The sequence below is a fragment of the Oncorhynchus gorbuscha genome, linkage group LG09 (genome assembly GCF_021184085.1).
Source record: "Oncorhynchus gorbuscha isolate QuinsamMale2020 ecotype Even-year linkage group LG09, OgorEven_v1.0, whole genome shotgun sequence".
Taxonomy (NCBI): domain Eukaryota; kingdom Metazoa; phylum Chordata; class Actinopteri; order Salmoniformes; family Salmonidae; genus Oncorhynchus; species Oncorhynchus gorbuscha.
Genome location: NC_060181.1, coordinates 46485387 through 46508677, shown reverse-complemented (window position 1 = coordinate 46508677; position 23291 = coordinate 46485387). Strand labels below are relative to the sequence as shown.

At 40.9% G+C, this 23291-nt stretch overlaps 2 protein-coding genes across 6 annotated transcripts; both read right to left on the bottom strand.

Annotated features, from left to right (window-relative positions):
* Window positions 1-232: 232 nt before the first annotated feature.
* LOC124044396 lies at window positions 233-2461 on the bottom strand. The gene is made up of 7 exons (XM_046364046.1): window positions 2404-2461; window positions 2133-2291; window positions 1882-1981; window positions 1617-1690; window positions 1481-1579; window positions 660-816; window positions 233-459 (listed from the first exon to the last, which is right to left on the bottom strand). Exons 2-7 carry the CDS (start codon window positions 2268-2270, stop codon window positions 233-235), a joined length of 795 nt encoding a protein of 264 aa, XP_046220002.1. The 5' UTR covers window positions 2271-2291; window positions 2404-2461.
* Window positions 2462-8124: 5663 nt separating this feature from the next.
* LOC124043715 (T-cell differentiation antigen CD6-like) lies at window positions 8125-20488 on the bottom strand. Of its 5 annotated transcripts, none has more exons than XM_046362594.1 (13): window positions 20328-20488; window positions 19097-19162; window positions 18230-18511; window positions 17657-17974; window positions 17216-17527; window positions 17009-17074; window positions 16733-16879; window positions 12535-12651; window positions 12239-12358; window positions 11822-11896; window positions 11608-11688; window positions 11110-11193; window positions 8125-8453 (listed from the first exon to the last, which is right to left on the bottom strand). In XM_046362594.1, the coding sequence occupies exons 1-13, from the start codon at window positions 20377-20379 to the stop codon at window positions 8317-8319; spliced, it is 1857 nt and encodes a 618-aa protein (XP_046218550.1). In that variant the 5' UTR covers window positions 20380-20488; the 3' UTR covers window positions 8125-8316. The 5 variants fall into 5 exon arrangements, with proteins under 5 accessions (XP_046218550.1, XP_046218553.1, XP_046218552.1 ...); XM_046362595.1 differs by lacking the exon at window positions 8125-8453 and adding an exon at window positions 10181-10944; XM_046362597.1 differs by lacking the exon at window positions 11608-11688.
* Window positions 20489-23291: the final 2803 nt, after the last annotated feature.

Genomic DNA, 23291 nt, shown 5'->3' with positions numbered 1-23291 from the left:
TTACATTGTGTTGTTTAAGTGTTCCCTTTATTTTTTTGAGCAGTGTACTTAAAGTAATGTTGCCCTCATTCCTCTAAATCAAGCACTATTGGCAAGTGAATGCATACAACTGCCAAAATAATGGAAACACTTGAGTAAATGAGGGATACAAAGTACATTTGTGCCATTATTTATATTGTGTTGGTGGCCCACTTATTAGGGCATGTACAAATCACTGCGTGTGGCTTTGCATTTAACAGAAACACACCTCTTTAAAGACCACCGAGTCTGAGAAGGGCACCTCCATCCTGAAGGTCTTCAAGGTATTGTCCGGGGATCTCTGCTCCTGAACATTGAAGCCTCTGGCGTTGCACTCTGCAACAGTTAGCACCATGGTGGGAAAGGTGATGTTCAGCAGCTCCACATGAAGGTTGAAGGTCCCCAACTCAAGCACAAACACTGCCTGCTCAGGAACTGTGTCTAAGGGTGTGTTTGTTCAATGGCAAACAAAGGAAAACATTGTGCAATGCGGTACAATGGAAGTTGAAAATTGACATTTGTTATTGGATATGTCCGGGTATTGCCTCCCCGTTTCAGTACATTTTCTTCTGTTTTGTGCCTAATGAACAACCCAGGCATCCCGAATTACCATAGGCACTATTTAACTAAACCAGACTCACAGTTGCAAACTTGTGGAGGCCTGGCCATCGGAGGTGTCGTGATAGGGAAGAGGACTTTGTAGCTGGTGTCCTCGTGTGCGACCTCCTCGATCCACAGAAACTCAAGCATGGACTCAATGTTGTAAGTGACAAAGTACTGGTCATCCTGAATATGGCTCTGTAAGGGAGACGAATGATGCAGTCAGGCTGTAATACACAATTGGAGTGCAAAAACAGGTCAATGTTCCATATAAGCCAGAAAGTTAAATACAATTATTCTACCGCTTGTCTTTTAGCCGCTCGTAATTTAAGACAAAATATCCAAAGGAAAGTATTGTTTACCAGACTTTAGACTGCTGGTAGGTATATGGTTGTCAACTTGCATTTCTGGCGGTGTGCATTTTCAAAACAACTGACACGCAAAGTAACCACTTGCACAATATGTAAACAGCAGCCGAGTGTTGCTTGCATTCAGTTGACAGTGGAAAAGCTACCGGCTCCCTAAAATGTCAGGTAAACAATACTTTAGTGTGGATATTTGGTCTCAAATTTCAAGCGGCTAAAGGACAAACTGCAAAGACAAGCTGTAGAGTATGTTTAAGTGTCATTTTATGCAACATTCACACAATCCATTGTATATTAGCCTGATTAAGCAGATAATTGCTCAATAAGAAACATTTTACACAAGACAACATTCTAGGAGTTTACCCATGAGAGATGGCAAAGGGTTACTGCAAAGCACTGACAACTGCTGCAGTAAAAAAAGGCTCTACAAATAAGACTTAGAAATTATACAGGAACATTTTACTCATCCAACGCTGACCTTGAAATAGCCGCCAAACGCCCCCCGGAATTGCAACAATAATATGAGCCTCTATGAATAAAACCGAGTAGTTTCTGGCAGCCATTTCCTCAGTGTCCAGCCTCTTCGCGTCAATTCCCTTCAAATTATTATATTATTATATAAATGGTGAAAGCATCAGAGGAGAAAAGTGGGTCTATGTGCTTGGGCATGTACCAGGTGATCACTTCTGGAGTAAAGGCCACTGCCTCTGCAGAGAAACAAGAAGCCAAGTGCGCATCATAACAGAACATTTTGCAACTGAAAACAAATGTGCCATTATTTGGAAAAAGTTCACCCCAAAACATTTCCCAACTGAACACTACATAACACAAATGAAAGTCTTGTCTAGAGCCAATTAAGAACTGGGTTTAAAGGATCTTAAATTATTTCACACTCAACCTGGTGTTGGACAAACAGCCGTGGCATCTATTCGAGTAACCAGCCACTTCTGCTCAAAGAAGGTTGAGGTTGAGAGCACCCGCATCAGAACCCCAGCTACCTGTTCAGGGGGCAACCACACCAGGGCCGTGTTCAGTAGGGCAAACCGTATTAACAATATGTTGCAGAGTTCAGGTAGGGCCACGATTTCCAAATGTTTGCTCTACTGAACATGACCCAGTTCATGGAGGAAGTGGAGAAAGTCAGCTTACATTCTGGAGGTATGTCTCCTCTGCATTATGAGGGCTTCTTAACACCAGCCATGTGGGAGTGTTGGCTATTGCATAGCCCTTTCTTTGGACCTCATCCAAATTCATGACCTTGCTAGGACTAAAGACGACTGCTGTCATTTTGTATCCTGAAGCAACAGCCTGTCTCAGGAAATCGAAATATGAATTAAACAAAACTGTCAACAAACGCACATTTTGTTTAGCGCCATCCTATCATGTTGTAGTGAAATTACAGAAACTGAAATATGGCTACCTCAGCTCCTCTCCGGAAGTTGGCGCTCCTTGCTTTCGGGCCCCCAGTGGGCTGTTCGGGGATGGTTTGGATGTCTGGAAGTCAATTTTATAGATAACTTTGACACCTTCTGGAAACAGAAGATACTCTACAGGAATTACAGAGTCCATCCAAATCATCTTGGCTCCTGGAGCTCCTGGAGCTACAATAATCTTTTAGCCAGTACACTGGGAAGCGTTGGAGTCAACATCGCCAGCATCCCTGTGGAACGCTTTCTACTCCTTGTTGAGTCCATGCTCCGACAAATTGAGGCTGTTCTGAAGGGCAAAAGGGTGTGCAACATAATATTAGGAAGGTGTTTTGTACACTCAAGAGTACATTCTATAGGCCCTATTGAGTATTCCCTACAATGCTTTTACTGCGGCACCTAGAATAGTTTAAGCTCTACAAGCCTATATGTATTTCATATACAGTTATTTGCATTGGGGGCATGTATTTGACGTTGGAACATGTTTTAAAACCCACATTTAATGCAAATGTTACGTAAATACGAACAAATATGAATTATTGTTAATGTTTCATATATCATGAAGTTATTGACACTTTTGTACTATTACGTGGGGGACTTTTATTGTGAAATTCTTTCTAACATCCGTGACCTGGAAATATATTTATTTGACTGTTGCTCATCCAAAAAAAGGTAGGTTGCTAGCTTCACCGCCTTGTTTACAATTAATCAATCGCTGTAACGAGTTTGCGGTGTGTCTTTGGAAACGTACAGAGTTCTCCTTCTGTTTTTTTCAGTATAGATCAAGCAATATCTGAATTAGATAATGACGTAAACGTCCAGTCTCGAGTTTTAAAATGTACCTTACAATATTTTACCGCAAACTCAACCATTTTATTATGGTTTTATTCCTTTTCCTAATTTTCTCATTTAACTGTAAGATGTAAATATTGTGTTTTTTATTGTTCCTGGAGGCTGTTGCTGTCGTGATAACCAAAAGATACCTGTGTTGTTAGTAACTAAGTAATCTCAGCACCCAAGAACGAAAATCTCACTCCAGTAAATGTTACATAATGGAAAAAGGCCCGACTGTCTCCCAAGATCCTGGTGAACTTTTACCGCTGCACGGTCCAGAGCATTCTGACTAACTGCGCCACAGTCTGGTTTGGCTGATGCTCCATGGCCGACCGGAAGGCCCTGCAACGGGTGGTGAAAACAATCCAGCACATCACTGGTGCCCAGTTCCCTGCCATCGTAGACCTCTAGCGCAAGCGGTGTCTGTGTAGGGCGCAACAGCCTGACCCTGGCACCTGGGATGGGACTGGTTGAAATGTAACCAATCAATTTTGTGGATGGAGCTATGGATGCAAGGACTGACAGTCCATGAGATTGGCATGTTTTATTTAAGTTGCGGCTTTATACAGTTAATTTTCAAACAAAAACATAAACAAAAGAGTAATACCGCTTTAAATGTAGGTTCATGATATAAGGCAGTTCTACAGCAGAAAAATAGACCTTTAAGTGCCTTGAAGATGTTTTTTGCAAACAATGCCAGTACATTTTAAAGCCATTTTAAGAAGGTTCCTTGTTTGACATGTAAGCTCTCATATTTGAATTTGAATCGATTTGTAACTATAATTCATAAAAGTTTTACTTTATGTTTATGGTATATAGAATATCAATATCTCCGTTTAATTAAATCCTTATGTGAAGAGATCATTGGAATATCTTGATAAAATATCCTGTGGCCCTCAATCCTCAAGAATACATTCATTTTTAGGGTAAAGAATGTTGTTTAAATGTTGTTTTACATTTAAACATAGCATGTGGCTATTTTTGGCAAGGCAAGTGTTTCATATTTTACAGAAGAATTTGTGACTGGAAAATGGAATAAAAAGCATAATTTATAAACCACTTACAAACTATTGTCATAATCTAATATAACGTTAATACATTTTTCTGCAAACCTATATGTTTGACATGCAGAAACAAGTTAAACTTCTTTAGATTAATCAATGAAATCATTAATGAATTAAAGGTCATAGCAATACGTTTGATTAATAAGTCATCAGAATGCTCCCTTAAGTGTAGTTATTTCCTTGAAATGATACTATTGAACTGTGCATGCAGGCAAGTAGGCATCGTGTAATTTCTAAGATATGCCTTCATATGATTTTCATATTTTAAATGATATGATGTTAAGAGGAAGATAAGACCTCTTTCCCTTCTGATAATTTTATTGTCTGACAGTTTAATGTGTGTGTGTTTGTGTCACTTGAAGTGTGTGCGTGTGTTTGTGTCACATTATTGACAGAGCACAAGTGTCCTGTTGGGGCAGGCGCTGTGAGCTCAAGAGGCTCTCTCTCTCTCTGTACAGAGACATATAGTGTAGCCTATCTGAACATTTTGCCCGACAGGTAATTTCTTATCTCAACCAATTTAATTTTGACTTATATTAATAAGGGTATTTGTGTGTATGCATGTGTCTGTGCAACACAAACATAGGCACAGACACATGCATACACACACACAATATGCACACGTTGTCACAGTTATGAGTGAAGAGGTGTGGAGTCAGGCGCAGAGAGCAAAGATGTGGGAAGAACAACACGCTTTAATGTCCCGAAACAATACATGTACAAAGTGAAAATACAAATGAACAGAAATATAACCGGACAGCGTGTATCCCAAAATACAACAAAATACACTCAACCAACAAAACAGACGAACAAGCCCGCATGAAACAGAAGCGGGCTAAACAGACTATATATACCCTATCCTAACAATCAAACTAGAAACAGGTGCTACCAATTAGACAAAACTAAACGAACACAGAACAACGGATCGGCGATAGCTAGTAGACCGGCGACGACGACCGCCGAGCGCCACCCGAACAAGAAGGGGAGTCACCTTCGGTAATATTCGTGACACACGTACTGTACATGGATTTTGTATTGTATATATGTGGTAGTGGTGGAGTAGGGGCCTGAGGGCACACAGTCTGTGAATGTATTGTAATGTTTTTAAAATTTAATAAACTGGGGATCCATATTAAATACAAATGTTTTGGCACATTTTTCACTTAAAGACTAATTGCAGATTTAGCCAATTTCAATAATAGCCTATTAACTGTTGTCACGCCTTGGTCATTGTATCTTGTGTTTTTGTTATATGTTTGGGTAGGCCAGGGTGTGACATGGGTTTATATGTTGTATTTCGTATTGGGGTTTGTATTAATTGGGAGTGTGTATTATTAGGGGTGTGTCTAGTTAGGCTTGGCTGCCTGAGGCGATTCCTAATTGGAGTCAGCTGATTCTCGTTGTCTCGGATTGGGAACCGTATTTAGGCAGCCTGAGTGCGCGTTGTATTTCGTGGGTGATTGTACCTGTCTTTGTGTTAGTCACCAGATAGGCTGTAATTAGTTTCACTCGTTTGTTGTTTTCGTATTTTCAGTTATTTCATGTACCGCTATTTTCTTCATTAAAAGTCATGAGTAACCTACACGCTGCATTTCGGTCTGACTCTCTTCAAACAGCAGACGAATATCATTACAACTGTCTGAAATAAATTGGCTTTGAGGAGTATAACTGAATTGTCATCATACAATATAAATGCTTATGGTATGTATGCATGCTAATTTATTATGTAAAATGTTGCAGTGGCGTCGAACAGACCAGTTGTTGCGGCTTTGAACTGGCCAGTTGTAGCTGCTGAAGTTGCATTATCGGACGGACCCATTGTGGCGACATCGGACCCATTGTGACAACGGGCCATTCCCACTGTCTCCCTTAATGGGTGATTATTCTGTCATAAATGATCGGGAGACTGGTGCAGGAATGCGTAATAGGGTTTTTCATGAAGCCCAAACTATGGCGTGCCGTGTGACAGACATATAAAAACATAGGGTAGAAACTCAAAACAAAAGTGCGTGGAGTAAATAACTAATAATTAAATAATAATAATAAATAACACATGCGCACAATGATTAACACGAGACGAGGCCCGTAATCATCTGCACGAAAACCAAAACACATAGCACAGGTACTCACACGCACCAACGGACATAGTATAATTGACAGCCCAATGGAAACCAAAGGGCACATATATACAAATACTAATCAGTGGGAATAGGGGACAGGTGTGCGTAATGAAAGTTCCGGAGGAATCCGTGAAACTATAGAATATTCAATAGTCCTACAAAAGCACGCAGGCATCGCAAGGATGGAGTGTGCTTGACAGCATTGACACTTGCCGCTTGCCTTTTTCCTGTGGTGTTGCTCAAGTAAGATAACCTTCAATATTTTTTGCTATTTATATTTTCTGTTATTAAAAGATTGTTTATTATATTAAGTCCCTGACTATTCACATCTTTTCACTCACCAGACGCTCAAAACATTTACCAGTGACCCCAAGAGTTGGGAGAATAAATGGAGCTGCACAACTTACAATTGAGGGAGAAGGTAGGATGACTATTGGGGCCATGTCTCCAGCAGCTCTTTGTTTTATCAATGGATGTAACCTTAATATGAAGACGCTCTTAGCTGGGAGGTGACATTCATAATTAGGCTAAACGTGACAATTTCTTATTTCTACAGGGTTCACCCAGGGGAACCAGTTCTGGCTCAACGCAGAGAGCCAGGACTGTGGGACACCCTGACAATTTCCTGTGATGTGGAGAGACTCAACTCATGGCAACCAGATCATATGCTACACCGGGCAGGCTTTTGACAGGTGTTATCAGGATTTAGATCTTAAAATGACATACTGTAGGTCTATTGGTTTCATTAACCATGGAAGCAGTCTATGAACAAGGTAAGGCAAGCAATATTGGGTGAACAATAAAGAAGTTTCTAACGAATGAAAACAAACCCTGCACTTTCGGATTCAGAATTTTTTATTTATTTAAACCCATTCTTATGTCCTTTTACAGCAATGCCTCAAGATGTATGTGATTTATGTCAGTGTGGATGGGATGCCTATTCCGAACGACAATATCCATCGTGGCTCTAACAAGCCTTTAGCCTCCAGCCTCTTATGTAAGTGACGTGGGATAACACTTAGTACAGAAGGTCATAAGCTTATGTTCTTGAAAGAGGGTTAATGGCATATGAACCTTATAAATGAGATCTCTGGAGACGGGGATGGGGTCGAGTGGGTAGGTTGGGTAGTCACAGGACTCATCTGGAGAGAGAGGGGAGACAGAGGTCAAGGCGTAGGATAGTTCTGTGTGAGTGAGACCAGTGGACTTAATAGGCTGAGTGAATGTGGAGCGGATGTTGTCATCCTTCTTTTTAAAATGGTTGACAAAGTCATCCTTAGAGAGGGAGTGGGAGCACTAACAGTGAGCAATAACAGTGTTTAATGAATACCTCATCTCTGTACATCACACAAATAATTATCTGTAAGGGAATGAACCTGGGTCTGTAGTAACGCCTCTGGCACTGTGATGCAGTGCCTTAGATCGCTACACTACTCGGGAGCCCCCCCCCCTAACTTTTCTGATTAAAGAAAACAATAATACGTTTTATTTCTTTTTAGACAAGACTGTAAATACTGTGATCATAATTTAGGACATTTATTCCAAAGTACTCCCACACATAATAGAGAGTTATATGTGATTGTGTAGAAGTGTAAGCAAGGTTTCTTGTTGATGATTCCTGCTGTGAGGGTTTCCTCTGTAGGCTCCATCGGTAATCATTGTATGTTACCAACTGCACAAATATCATAACTGCATATTAAACAGATATTACATTTTTATTATCACACCTAAAAACACAAAATACAAAACATACATAATATACCTACATACTGTATGTATACTATACATTAATAAATCATTTCAAACATTGCAAAGAATTAGCTAGCCACTCTTTTATATTAACAGAAACATTGACATATACAGTAAAACGTAGGTCCTTCCAGCTCATTCAGTAGCCTTGCTCTAGGTTTGAGTCCAGGTAGTTAGCGATGTCATCATAGTCACCCTCTGAGGAGGACTGGTTGGGGTCAGGAGAGTTCAGGTGGCCCTCCTCCTCATAATCACCACTGTTCCCATCAGCCACTCCTGGGTGACAAACCATGAAAAACAGAATACAGTGTCAGAAAATAGAGTAACATCCCAAATCCCTTATTGTCAAAATAGAGAAGAGGAGAAAAGAGATAAGAGAAGAGGTGAGAAGAAACAACAGCTTGTTACCCCGGTCATGTGAATGGGTTTGATCAGGGTTCCTTGAAGGTATTGTGGGAGAAAGATGTACATACAGTGCCTTGCGAAAGTATTCGGCCCCCTTGAACTTTGCGACCTTTTGCCACATTTCAGGCTTGAAACATAAAGATATAAAACTGTATTTTTTTGTGAAGAATCAACAAGAAGTGGGACATAATCATGAAGTGGAACGACATTTATTGGATATTTCAAAAACTGAAAAATTGGGCATGCAAAATTATTCAGCCCCTTTACTTTCAGTGCAGCAAACTCTCTCCAGAAGTTCAGTGACGATCTCTGAATGATCCAATGTTGACCTAAATGACTAATGATGATAAATACAATCCACCTGTGTAATCAAGTCTCCGTATAAATGCACCTGCACTGTGATAGTCTCAGAGGTCCGTTAAAAGCGCAGAGAGCATCATGAAGAACAAGGAACACACCGGGCAGGTCCGAGATACTGTTGTGAAGAAGTTTAAAGCCGGATTTGGATACAAAAAAAAAGATTTCCCAAGGAGCACTGTGCAAGCGATAATATTGAAATGGAAGGAGTATCAGAACACTGCAAATCTACCAAGACCTGGCCGTCCCTCTAAACTTTCAGCTCATACAAGGAGAAGACTGATCAGAGATGCAGCCAAGAGGTCCATGATCACTCTGAATGAACTGCAGAGATCTACAGCTGAGGTGGGAGACTCTGTTCATAGGACAACAATCAGTCGTATATTGCACAAATCTGGCCTTTATGGAAGAGTGGCAAGAAGAAATCCATTTCTTAAAGATATCCATAAAAAGTGTAATTTAACGTTTGCCACAAGCCACCTGGGAGACACACCAAACATGTGGAAGAAGGTGCTCTGGTCAGATGAAACCAAAATTGAACTTTTTGGCAACAATGCAAAACGTTATGTTTGGCGTAAAAGCAACACAGCTCATCACCCTGAACACACTATCCCCACTGTCAAACGTGGTGGCAGCATCATGGTTTGGGCCTGCTTTTCTTCAGCAGGGACAGGGAAGATGGTTAAAATTGATGGGAAGATGGATGGAGCCAAATATAGGACCATTCTGGAAGAAAACCTGATGGAGTCTGCAAAAGACCTGAGACTGGGACGGAGATTTGTCTTCCAACAAGACAATGATCCAAAACATAAAGCAAAATCTACAATGGAATGGTTAAAAAATAAACATATCCAGGTGTTAGAATGGCCAAGTCAAAGTCCAGACCTGAATCCAATCGAGAATCTGTGGAAAGAACTGAAAACTGCTGTTCACAAATGCTCTCCATCCAACCTCACTGAGCTCGAGCTGTTTTGCAAGGAGGAATGGTAAAAAATTTCAGTCTCTCGATGTGCAAAACTGATAGAGACATACCCCAAGCGACTTACAGCTGTAATCGCAGCAAAAGGTGGCGCTACAAATTATTAACTTAAGGGGGCTGAATAATTTTGCACGCCCAATTTTTCAGTTTTTGATTTGTTAAAAAAGTTTGAAATATCCAATAAATGTCGTTCCACTTCATGATTGTGTCCCACTTGTTGTTGATTCTTCACAAAAAAATACAGTTTTATATCTTTATGTTTGAAGCCTGAAATGTGGCAAAAGGTCGCAAAGTTCAAGGGGGCCGAATACTTTCGCAAGGCACTGTATAGGGAGGAACATAATACTGTAACACAAGAGAAAGATACACTTAGAGTGCATTTGCCATTCTGGTAAAATGCATTGGCTATTGTATAGGACAGGAGGCCAGAGTAAGGCCATGAGAGCATAGGAAAGCTGGACATACCAAGGTCAGAAGGACATACAAACGAGGATGTCAGCCAAATGACCAACTGATAGACATAGGCCATATATTTGTAGGACATGAAGATGCTGAAGGAATGTCAGAAGAGACACATAGTCTACGAGTCCTAATAAGGACAGACATACCAAAGAACACACCAGGCTGAACGTAAGGGGGCCCATAGCATAGGATAGGCATGTATTATTTTTGGGACATGAAGAGGTCCTGTCACCATTATGACTTAACTGAAAGCGGATATGGGCATTAGCGAGCTGAACAAGCAGGATGCACAGATTGGGATATAATGGTGGCAGATGGACTGAGGGAAGTAACTTCATTTGCATGTGGGATGGACTCATATGTTGTATGTGTATAAATCAGAGCCAGTGCTCTGGACAGGGGTGTGCTCCGCGGACCATCTAAGCTTCTGACATGTTTGTATTAAAAGCCTATATTGAATTCACAAGTTCTTGTAAGTGTTGCATTTTGTTAAGATTCTCCACGACAGTATCAGGTGGTTATTTGCATTGTGGGTAACTGGAGGTTGCCATGGATCCATTCCTTCTGGGAGAGAAAAATAAAGGTACAGCTTGAATAGAAAATTAACTAAGCAATTGAAACATTAGCACAGTGACTTGTTTGCAGTGCTGTCTGCTCCTATTGCATCCATAGGGACTGGCATTTTTCCAGGTCGGGTCCCATAAAGTTAGGAAAAAGTCAGGGACATACCTGATGTCACTAGATTCTCTACATCTTTGCCTGTGTTTTCATAGCATTCCTCGGAGGAGGTGCTGGAAGAATCAAAGGAGTCCACTGCAGCAGAAGTAAACACAAATCATCATTAGATTGTCTCATGCTTTTCACTGAATTGTTCATTCTTGAGTTCAAAAGGTGACCCTCTGGGAAGGTGACTGACGAGCAACCCTAGTTGCTAGGGGAGAAGAAAGGGATGGGAAACATGGTTTCCAGGAGTAGGGGGGGATTGTTGTTGGCTGGGAGGGTTTGGGGGAATGGGATGGGAGGTTGGGGGTATAAGCCCATTATTCATTTTTATACTGAATGTATTATTCTTTAAACTCTATGTATTTCTTACTGTTATTTTGATTTTGGTTAGCAGCCTACTTGTACATGTTTTATAAACTCAAACATTGAATGGTATAATGTACCTTTAAACCCCCTGTCAAAAAATTGACAAAACAAATAAAACCAATAAAAAGTGACCCTCACCACTTGGGGGCCCTATATTGCATCCTGGATCTTGGTCAACAATGCCTCCTATGAAAACGGTATGGTTGTCTCCTGCATGTGCTACAGACGTCACATTGCTGGTGAATAACTCACATTTAAAACTTATTTGCTATCAAATGTTGTGCATTTGTGTCTGTCATGTAGGACAGGCATTGAGACCGTTATTGGAGTGCACCACTAAATATGGACTCACCTTCCTCAGATAGACTGTTCAGAGCTGTAGCCCTCATAAAAGGGTTCCTGGTATCTTGTTTGTATCGTATAGAATCTGAATTACAAATGAGAGTTAAGATATATTAGCTAAACAACAGTGGAGACTGCTGAGAGGATAACGGCTTAAATTAATGGCTGGACCAGCGCAAATGGAATGGCATCAAACACATAGCAGACATGTATTTGATACCATTCCACTCTTTCCGCTCCAGCCATTACCACAAGCCCATCATCCCCAATGAAGGTGCCACCAACCTCCTGTGCTACACAAATATGAGTAGTGTAGTCCAAAATGATTGTGTATTTTGGAGTCTTGATTAGCCCTTCTGAAGTGCAATGCTTAGTTAAAATATGTAAGAATTAAATGTGATTTGGGAGAAAAAAATACACTGTTTACTCTGAAAGGTGGTCATATGCACAGCTGCCTCAGTGCTTAGATCACACTGCTCATAGTCTGTATCCACTGAGGTGCTGTCCACACTACTCTGGGTCCACTGATATCTGGGATTTGATGGGACTGCAAAGCAAAACAAAAGAGAAATTAAACAATGTTCACTATCTTTACAGAGAGTTACCAAAAATGTTATACAAATCAAAACAGATTTGATAATGTGTGGTAATGTGGGTCTAGATGAAGTAGTAGCTCTGTACAGAGGAAAACAGGGTCAAAGAGGCGTGTTCTAATTCACTAACCATCATTTTCTGTTGGGCTGCTGGTTGTAACCTTGATGAGATTCACAGAGTCCCGGTAGTCGTTGTCATGCTCAGTTGGCGTTTGCAGGTTAGCATGTTTGTGCTGGACTAAGAGAGCTATAGACAGTAAAAACACATGCTGTAATATTAGAGTATCAGCTTCTATCCAATCCAAAATTATCTATATTGGATTATATAGTTGATTCTACAGAAATTATGCAAATTGCAGTCCCACCCCTAAATAACAATTTAAAAAATGACATTTATTTACGTGTTGATATGGTCTTAATTAATTGAATACAAGGCAATAACAAACATATTGTTAAATTAATATAGTACAAAGTCATTGTTTATAAATATATTTCTATATAGGTCGCTGTCCTAAACCCGGACTCCTAAATGTAATGTTTAAAAATAAAAGCAATTAAGGATTTCTGTAATTTTTTAACACCATTTCAGAGCATCTTGAGTTGTTCTATTATTACATTGAAATATGCTAATCTAATTTGTAGTTGTGTGTGTATATATATATATATATATATATATATATATATATATATATATATATATATATATATATATATATATATAAACGTTTTGGGGCAGAATTGCCTTCTCGAAAATGTGAACTTTCATGTGCCTCTGTAAATACGGATAAAATTGTGAAATTATGAGTAGTTGGTTTAGCCCCAGAAAAAGTCAGCAGCCTTCCCGCTAGCCATGATTGGCTGAGATAATTAGTGGGCTGGACATGCCAAGAGAGGAGTTCGGACTGGTCTGCCATGTAGCGTGCTTCTGTCTATAAAATGAGCTGGTCAGTATGTGTAGGTAATCCTTTCTACCATGGCTTTTTTGAAAGATATCACATAGTAGAACTGCACAAGTGTTGCTTTCCACTTTCTGGAGGACAGAGTTTTGAAATCAGTGGACTTAGAATTTGGATAGCTAAGAAGATGGAGAAAATTCTGCCGTTTGATCGCTTAATAAGAAAATGGAGAAAATTCTGGCGTTTGATCGCAAATATGCAGACGGAGTTGAAAACAGAACACACAAAATATCTGTCAAACTAAGGGCAAACATGTAATCCGTGACAAAGAGGGAGAAGCGCCCATCCGTGCATACAGGTAAGACAGTCTAGCTCGCTACATTTTTAGATATTACACATTTCTAATTTTGTCAGAAAGTTGTTTTCATTTCAAGTTAATGTGTACTGTTAGGTAGCTAGCTAACGTTAGCTGGCTGGCTAGCTAGCAAACGTTACTTATATGATCTCTGTAGTAATATTATTTGTATCTCAGAGCCATTTGCATTGCTAGTTATAGCCAATGTTAGTTAGTTAACATTGAACCTGGTTGGTTAGCTACGTGCAGATTCATGCAGGGTAGTAACGTTATGAGTTGGGATTATGATTCATTATTTAGCTAGCTAGCTACATGTCTAAGCAAAAGACTCCACTATGCAAGTAACTATTTCAATAGAACATTTATGATGTCACGGCAACAACTGTTGATAGATGTAGCTGGTAAATTCGCTCTGGCTATCTACTCCGTTTTCAGAGCACTTTTGTCTGAGTGTGCCAGAGCGCAGAATAACTGATGTATTTACGAACGCTCAACACACATTGAATATGGCCGGTGTCAGTAAAGGTTGGCAAAAGAGCGTAATTAAATTGTTCCCAGCAGCACAGTTGCAGTCACCAACGGATAACATAAAAACATCCTAACAGCTCTGCTAGGGCAAGTAAAATAGTCAGAGTAAGTTGTTCTCTCATTTGTGTATGGAAGTAGATAGTAAGCTCGCCAACATTATCCAGTTAGATTGGGTGCTTGACTGCTGCTGTTAGGTCAGAACGCTCGGATCAACCCTACTCCTCAGCGAAAGAGTCCAGTGTGCACTCTGAACGCTCTGAAAGCGAAGCGCTCTGACAATGCTCTAAGTTTACGAACGCACAGAGCACACTCCCTCACTCAATATTAAATTTACGAACACACCCGTAGTATAAACCAGCTTTTAGTCTGGAAATATTTGGTTGTTTAGTACATAGCCTCACATGTGAATCCTGAAAAAGATGGGTGGGGTTAAAGTTTAAGAGGGTGTGAACAACGCTGAATGGGTGTAGACAAAGAAGAGCTCTCCTTAGGTACCAAAACATTCAAATGCCATTTTCTCAAAAGTGAAGTAACAAGTTAATCAACTTTCAAAGCAGAATTACTTTCCAATTGTTCCTCAACTGTAGTGTAGGTTATATAATTTTCCAGCTCTGAGTCTCTACTTTTATCCAATGTAAAAAATGTTGCTACATAAGACCGAATCGAGCCAGTTGGTCACATACAGTGCCTTGCGAAAGTATTCGGCCCCCCGAACTTTGCGACCTTTTGCCACATTTCAGGCTTCAAACATGAAGATGTAAAACTGTATTTTTTTGTGAAGAATCAACAAGTGGGACATAATCATGAAGTGGAACGACATTTATTGGATATTTTAAACTTTTTTAACAAATCAAAAACTGAAAAATTTGGCGTGCAAAATTATTCAGCCCCTTTACTTTCAGTGCAGCAAACTCTCTCCAGAAGTTCAGTGAGGATCTCTGAATGATCCAATGTTGACCTAAATGACTAATGATGATAAATACAATCCACCTGTGTGTAATCAAGTCTCTGTATAAATGCACCTGCGCTGTGATAGTCTCAGAGGTCCGTTAAAAGCGCAGAGAGCATCACGAAGAACAAGGAACACACCAGGCAGGTCCGAGATACTGTCGTGAAGAAGCTTAAAGACGGATTTGGATACAATAAGATTTCCCAAGCTTTAAACATCCCAAGGAGCACTGTGTAAGCGATAATATTGAAATGGAAGGAGTATCAGACCACTGCAAATCTACCAAGACCTGGCCGTCCCTCTAAACTTTCAGCTCATACAAGGAGAAGACTGATCAGAGATGTAGCCAAGAGGCCCATGATCACTCTGGATGAACTGCAGAGATCTACAGCTGAGGTGGGAGACTCTGTTCATAGGACAACAATCAGTCGTATATTGCACAAATCTGGCCTTTATGGAAGAGTGGCAAGAAGAAAGCCATTTCTTAAAGATATCCATAAAAAGTGTCATTTAAAGTTTGCCAAAAGCCACCTGGGAGACACACCAAACATGTGGACGAAGGTGCTCTGGTCAGATGAAACCAAAATTGAACTTTTTGGCAACAATGCAAAACGTTATGTTTGGCGTAAAAGCAACACAGCTCATCACCCTGAACACACCATCCCCACTGTCAAACATGGTGGTGGCAGCATCATGGTTTGGGCCTGCTTTTCTTCAGCAGGGACAGGGAAGATGGTTAAAATTGATAGGAAGATGGATGGAGCCAAATACAGGACCATTCTGGAAGAAAACCTGATGGAGTCTGCAAAAGACCTGAGACTGGGACGGAGATTTGTCTTCCAACAAGACAATGATCCAAAACATAACGCAAAATCTACAATGGAATGGTTAAAAAATAAACATATCCAGGTGTTAGAATGGCCAAGTCAAAGTCCAGACCTGAATCCAATCGAGAATCTGTGGAAAGAACTGAAAACTGCTGTTCACAAATGCTCTCCATCCAACCTCACTGAGCTCGAGCTGTTTTGCAAGGAGGAATGGGAAAAAATTTCAGTCTCTCGATGTGCAAAACTGATAGAGACATACCCCAAGCGACTTACAGCTGTAATCGCAGCAAAAGGTGGCGCTACAAAGTATTAACTTAAGGGGGCTGAATAATTTTGCACGCCCAATTTTTCAGTTTTTGATTTGTTAGAAAAGTTTGAAATATCTAATAAATGTCGTTCCACTTCATGATTGTGTCCCACTTGTTGTTGATTCTTCACAAAAAAATACAGTTTTATATATTTATGTTTGAAGCCTGAAATGTGGCAAAGGTTCAAGGGGGCCGAATAATTTCGCAAGGCACTGTATATCAAATATGCAATACAAACAAAGTGTGTGAGTAGTACTGTATATATGTCTATCATACATATGTTGTAAGAAATGTGCGCTAGTTTGGGAAAAATAGGATACAAATTAGATATTTTTTCCAATCCCCAATTTGCACCACTTCTGTAGAATAACCCATTTACAAAGCTATATTACAGTATGAACTGCCAGATACATGGACATATGATGCATGGAGATCACTGAATGTATGTGGCAGTTTGGGACCAACCATCTCTCCTCCTGTAGTGGCAGCAAAGCAGAACGTTTGTGACCAGAGCCATGAGCAAAAGGAAGGAAAGGGAGATGCACCCCAGCAGCTCTAGGGACATGGAGAATGGGAAGCCATCATTTGAAACACTGGCTGTAGTCACTAGGCCTAGGAAGTAAACAAAATACAGGAACAAAATACAATTTTACACACATTTGATCTTGAATATATTACATTCTCAAAAGCCTGAATAGTTTTGTCAATCTTAAAATTCAGACTCAGGTTTAACTTTTTCACCTGGCCTCCTGCTTAATACTGTTGTAGTTGCTTCTGTTGTAACTGCAAGATATCGTCCATGTGATCCTGTGAGAAAAGGTACAGTAGAAAATATTTGTTTCTGCTTCAAGTATCACATGTCCTTCAGTGGTTTGTCAGAGTCAGTAAATTGTGCTCACTGTATACATTAATTAAATATTAATTTAGTTCACAAATAATCTCACTTACCACTACAAATAAGTCCAGCCGCTTTAGAGTCAGCGCACAATGTTGTCTTGTTGGCATACTCCTTACACTGCCAAAGGTCTGTGTGATTTGGAAAGCATTGGTAGTACCACAGGGTACTATCATTGTGAGTGAAAGGGGGTATGAAAGCTAGAAAATGAACTGGCTCCCCACAGCCCAACATGGAACACACCATTGAGGCTTCCTCCTTCCCCCAGCAGGTATCACACACTGTCCCCCATGATCCATTACGGTGGATCTCCACTTTACCAGAACAGCGGTCCACACCTCCGGTCAGCCTCACTGCCTTCAGCTCTGTAAAGGAGGTAGAGAAAAGAGGGACCATGAATGTCTTTAGATGAATAAAGAGAAGTTGGTGCAATCTGGGTGTTAGTAGGTTTAATAATGTTTGTAGTGTGTATGAAACATCAGGGTGACAGTTACCTGAGCATACCACCCCAGCATCCTCCTTGTGCCCACAGTCATGGCTTTCATCTGACGCTGGGCACTGCCACAGGTTTTCCTCTTTGCCAGTACATTTCAGCTCATCCAGGTAGATGGGATCCTTTCCCTGAGGGAAGGCACCACCCTGCCCTGTCACACTCAAAGCATACCCACAGCCAAGCTGGGCACATACCACATCAGCGTCCCTCAAGTCCCACTCATCGTCACACACCGTGCCCCACTGCTGCCCCTCTCTCCACAGCTCTACACGTCCAGCACAGCGGTGCTCGCCTCCAGCCAGCCTCACAGCCTGATGCTCTACAACCACAGACACAAGTACTGTATATGAGTTTCAATAAACATGATTTGCTCTACTCAACCCCTAGAGTTAGGGTTAGTGTGCAACTCATGTGATTCAGCTTGAAAAACTATGTGATGTAATGCATATGGTACATTTGTAGAAAATAACAGTCTGTATGATCAACAATATAAAGTATCCTATTATAATTTTAAATGTATTTTGTGAAATGAGAGCATATGATGAAATGCCTGTCTATTCAAACCGTGTCTTACCACAAACGACATCGGACACCATTGTGCAATTAATCCTCACAACATGGGAACAGTTCTGAAGATGATATTCATGGTAGGTGCAGTTTGTGAGGCAGGTACTGTTGGGTGGTGCGCTGGTCTCATTAAGACTGTAGACTCCACCACAGCCAAGTTCCATACAGATCTGATGGGCTACTTGATCTCTGGACTCTGCAGTGAATGTGACTGAAGTCCATATCTCATCTCTAAGGATCCTGGGACTCCAGGAGCATGCATTGGATTGTTGAGTTATATAGGGCTCAGCTGTAAATGAGACATTTTAAGTGAATGAAGTCTAACTATTAAACGATATCACTAAATTAAATCGCAATGGTATAAGCGTGGGAGGGATTGAATGATTCCATATGTAGGCTGTATTTGTAACATAATGGATGGTCATACTTTATAGAGAGAAAACGTTATGGGTATTAATGTGCAGAATGCAGGATCATTTAAGATCTTGATGAGTGGGTGAAATAGTTTTACAACATAGCACTGTAATTTAGTGCCTATCAAACTCTTGGTTGGAATGCACCTGCAAAGTTCAAACACAGCAGCAAAGCCTTAACCACCTCCACATCCTGTTTGACATTCTTTTGACACTGAACAAAAACATTCATACGGAGAGCACACAATGGGGTTTAACCAAGCACAAGTGGTTTCAAACTCTGCACCAAATGCTTTATTAATGCTCTGAGAACTGGATCATTTGGGGTGGTCTGGTCATGATGCATGAGAGTGTCTGTGAATGATGGAGTAAAATGACAAAGCCAGCAGTAATGCATGGATATATTTTTGTATAAGTGTGTGTGGCTTTGTCAGAAAATAAAAATGAATATAGCAACTCACTTTGAGTCTTATTAAGCTCTGATTGTGATGCCTTTTTTCCAGTTTGAGAGGAGTCATCTGTATATGCTGAAAGAAAGTTGAAAATGGCACATCCCTTTAGATCACAGATATAGCAATGACATATACCATTATTTTATTGGTTAGAGTGTCAATGCTATTGTGACCTCCTTTGACCACTAGGGCTTCCCACATGGAAGACTTTCAAACTAACCACTTGACCAAGCACTATCCTTTGTTGTTAATCCAGCATGTGAGATGCATGTGAAATGTGGTAAGATGACTTGAGCCATAAAGCCCTGTGGCCTAACCACCTGCTTACTGTACAAAGTAGTTAGTGGTAGTAGTTTATTATATTTTCCATGTAGGCTGTACAGTGTTTATTATTACATTAAAAGTAAAACAAAAATAAGGGTTATCCAGCTAGCACATTTGGTTCCTTGGAAGTTGTGGGAACATGTGTTATTGGTTTCCCATTGGTTTTGAGAACAAAGACATGAGTTTCATGACCGGGAAAACATTTCTTTAAACATTCTGAGAACGGAAGTGAACATTTTGCCTGTTCTGGGAACGTTGGATTTGAGGTTTTATTCAAGTTCTGAGAACAAAAATGATAGGTCATTTGAAGGTAATTAAATAAAGTTCTAAGAACATATTTCGATAAGACTTTTAATAACACTGCTAGCTTAGTTTGGGTTAACTCCCAGCACAGATCAAAATTATTTTGCTTTGGCATTAATCATGCAAACATTTTTTTTAATTATTGTGGCACAGCACCAATATGATTCAAACCAATTACCTATTGTTCTCTAGTCATGTAATTTAGTCCACTGTGCCACCAGGATGGAGCGAGCATGCCATGTTGTTTTTAACTCATAACAAAGCGGTTAATTTTAGTCTAAGTACTGAAATTCCCACAGAATAAACATATGGTTCTCAGAACATTATGTGTGAGCTGAGATAATTCCTTCACTGCTATTGTTATTCAAATGCATAATATGTGTGCCTTTTTCGCCTTATGTAAAACGTGTAATACATAAAATCCAAAAGGTGTTTCAAATCCTTAGCCGTGGACTGGTTAGCATCTGTCTAGTACTCTTCACATGAATAAACAAATGTTATCTTCACTTATCGGGTGTGACATAATCAAGGTTACTTTTACTGTAAATATTAAACAAGTAAATCAAAGAGAATAGTTCATAAAGAAATTATTGTGTAGAGTGGCATCTATTACCTTGACAAGATTGAAGCGTTTGGAGGATTAAAATGAGTATCACCAAATGCATAGTGTATTTGTCTATTCAGACACACTATTGGAAAATAAAACAATGAAAACAGGAAAATGTAAGTTTCCCTTGATATCTAGCTCTGATCACTGCTAACCCCAAACTGTGTGAAAATGTCATCCGGAGCGCTCTTTTCTGTGCCTGTACAATGCGTGGTTTCCTCTCTTGTTCCTCTGGCATAGGCCATCAATTCACATTTCCTCTATAACACCAAATAGCTAGTGTGTGCTCATATAGGCCTACTCACAACATATGAAATATATCAAGAAACTAAGAACACCTGATTGGGTCTGTCACTAAAAGACCAGTCCAGTCCAAGTTCATTATTAGAACATATTCAAATTTTTTAAATTCATTTTTTTATTAACCTGAATTTGATTGACCCTGCCAACAGTCATAGTTGTTTGTCATCAGAAATGTAATGTGGGCGGGAATCTAATGTAGAGAATTCATGATTCAAAAACGAAATATCATGGTAGTCAACGATAGTACAGTAAGTAGCCTGTACGGTCTAAAAAGGGCTTCAACCTTCAGATGTCACATAATTAGTTAAATAAAGTCCACCTGTGTGCAATCTAAGTGTCGCATGATCAGTCATATGACCTCAGTATATATACACCTGTTCTGAAAGGCCCCAAAGTCTGCAACATCACTAAGCAAGTGGAACCACCAAGCAAGTGGCAATATGAAGACCGAGGAGCTCTCCAAACAGGGACAAAGTGATGCAGAAGTACAGATCAGGGTTGGGTTATAAAAAAATAGCAGAAACTTTGAACATCCCACGGAAGACCATTAAATCCATTATTAAAAAATGTAAAGAATATGGCACCACAACAAACCTGCCAAGAGAGGGCAGCCCACCAAAACTCACAGACCAGGCAAGGAGGGCATTAATCAGAGAGGCAACAAAGAGACCAAAGATAACCCTGAAAGAGCTGCAAAGATACACAATGGAGATTGGAGTATCTGTCCATAAGCCCACTTTAAGCTGTACACTCCACACAGATGGGATTTACGGAGGAGTGGCCAGAAAAAAAACATTGTTTTCACCAAAATGCATGTGGGAGACTCCCCAAACATTTTTTATTTTATTTCACCTTTATTTAACCAGGTAGGCTAGTTGAGAACAAGTTCCCATTTGCAACTGCGACCTGGCCAAGATAAAGCATAGCAGTAGGAACAGACAACACAGAGTTACACATGGAGTAAACAATTAACAAGTCAATAACACAGTAGAAAAAAAAGAGAGTCTATATACATTGTGTGCAAAAGGCATGAGGAGGTAGGCGAATAATTACAATTTTGCAGATTAACACTGGAGAGATAAATGATCAGAGGGTCATGTACAGGTAGAGATATTGGTGTGCAAAAGAGCAGAAAAGTAAATAAATATAAACCGTATGGGGATGAGGTAGGTAAAATTGGGTGGGCTATTTACCGATAGACTATGTACAGCTGCAGCGATCGGTTAGCTGCTCAGATAGCAGATGTTTGAAGTTGGTGAGGGAGATAAAAGTCTCCAACTTACCCTTACCCGAGGTAGAACAAAATACAATCATCTCTAATGTCTCTAATTTATTAAATGGATAGTTGTGATGAAAAAAAATCCTGCAAAAGTTGTTGTATTGATAGATATTCTGACACACCCCCTAAACTCAAAACATGCAGAATAATGTCGGGCTGATGGCGGGGTGGGCCACATTATCATGTTTCAGGGAAGAGCCAGATGCAGACTATGTTAAAGTAACAAAAGTGTATTACTAGAACAGGGGGAAGGCAAAATGACAGGACAAGAGCAGACAGAGGTGAGTAATCCAGATCAGCAACAGACAAACAGAGAACACAGGTATAAATACACTTGGGTCAATGGGGAAGATGGGCAACACCTGGATGGGGGGGGACAAGCACAAAGACAGGTGAAACAGATCAGGGTGTGACAGTACCTCCCCCTCTAGGTGCGCCACTTGGTGTCCTACCTGGGCGCATACCCGGTTGGAAACAGGAGACAAAGGGCTGTGAGACATGGGTTTGTTTCTAGACACATGAAAAGTGGGATTTATACAGAGGGTACGAGGCAACAGAAGACAAACAGCAGAGGGGCTAATGATCATGGAGATAGGGAAAGTTTGCAGGACTCGGGTGGACAGTCATACCCTCTGCCCGGGATGATGCCGGGGTCCGGTGGCGGTCCACTTGTTGTTGATACCTGGGGATGGTCTTGAGAAGAGCAGACTGGGTTCTCTTCCAGGTACGACGTCAGAAGCCGACAAACATCTGGGCCAAGGGTATGCCAACCTCTTCATCTTGCTATGGGAAGAGCGGGGGCTGTTAACCCAGGGAAACCTCAACGGGCGAGAGACTCGTGGCAGAGAAAGGAAGGGAGTTGCGGGCATATTCAACCCACACTAGTTGCTGTCTCCAGGTGGTTGGGTTGGCGGAGTCCAGGCAGCGAAAAGTAATCTCCAGGTCTTGGTTGGCTCGCTCAGACTGGCCGTTGGACTGGGGGTGGTACATTGAGGACAGGCTGGCCGAGAACCAAATGAGTGTGCAGAAAGCTTTTCAGAAACGGGACCAGAACTGAGGACCCTGGTCGGAGACCATGTCCACTGGGAGTCCATGGATCCGGAAGATGTGCTGGGCCGTCCCTTTGGCAGAGGGTAGCTCGGGGAGAGGAATGTAGTGGGGGGCAATGGAAAACCAGTCCACTACTGTCAGGATGGCGGTGTTGCCATCTGACTGGGGAAGACCAGGGACGGTGAGGAACAGGCAGTGGTTGAAGGAAACCAGCCGGAGCTTGCCGGGGAGTCTTGTTCTGCACACAGATCGTGCATGCGGCAACGAATGCGGAGAAGCCAGGAACAATGGCCAGGAACAAAGGCCAGGGTCCTACGGGACCCCGGGTGGCAGGCAAG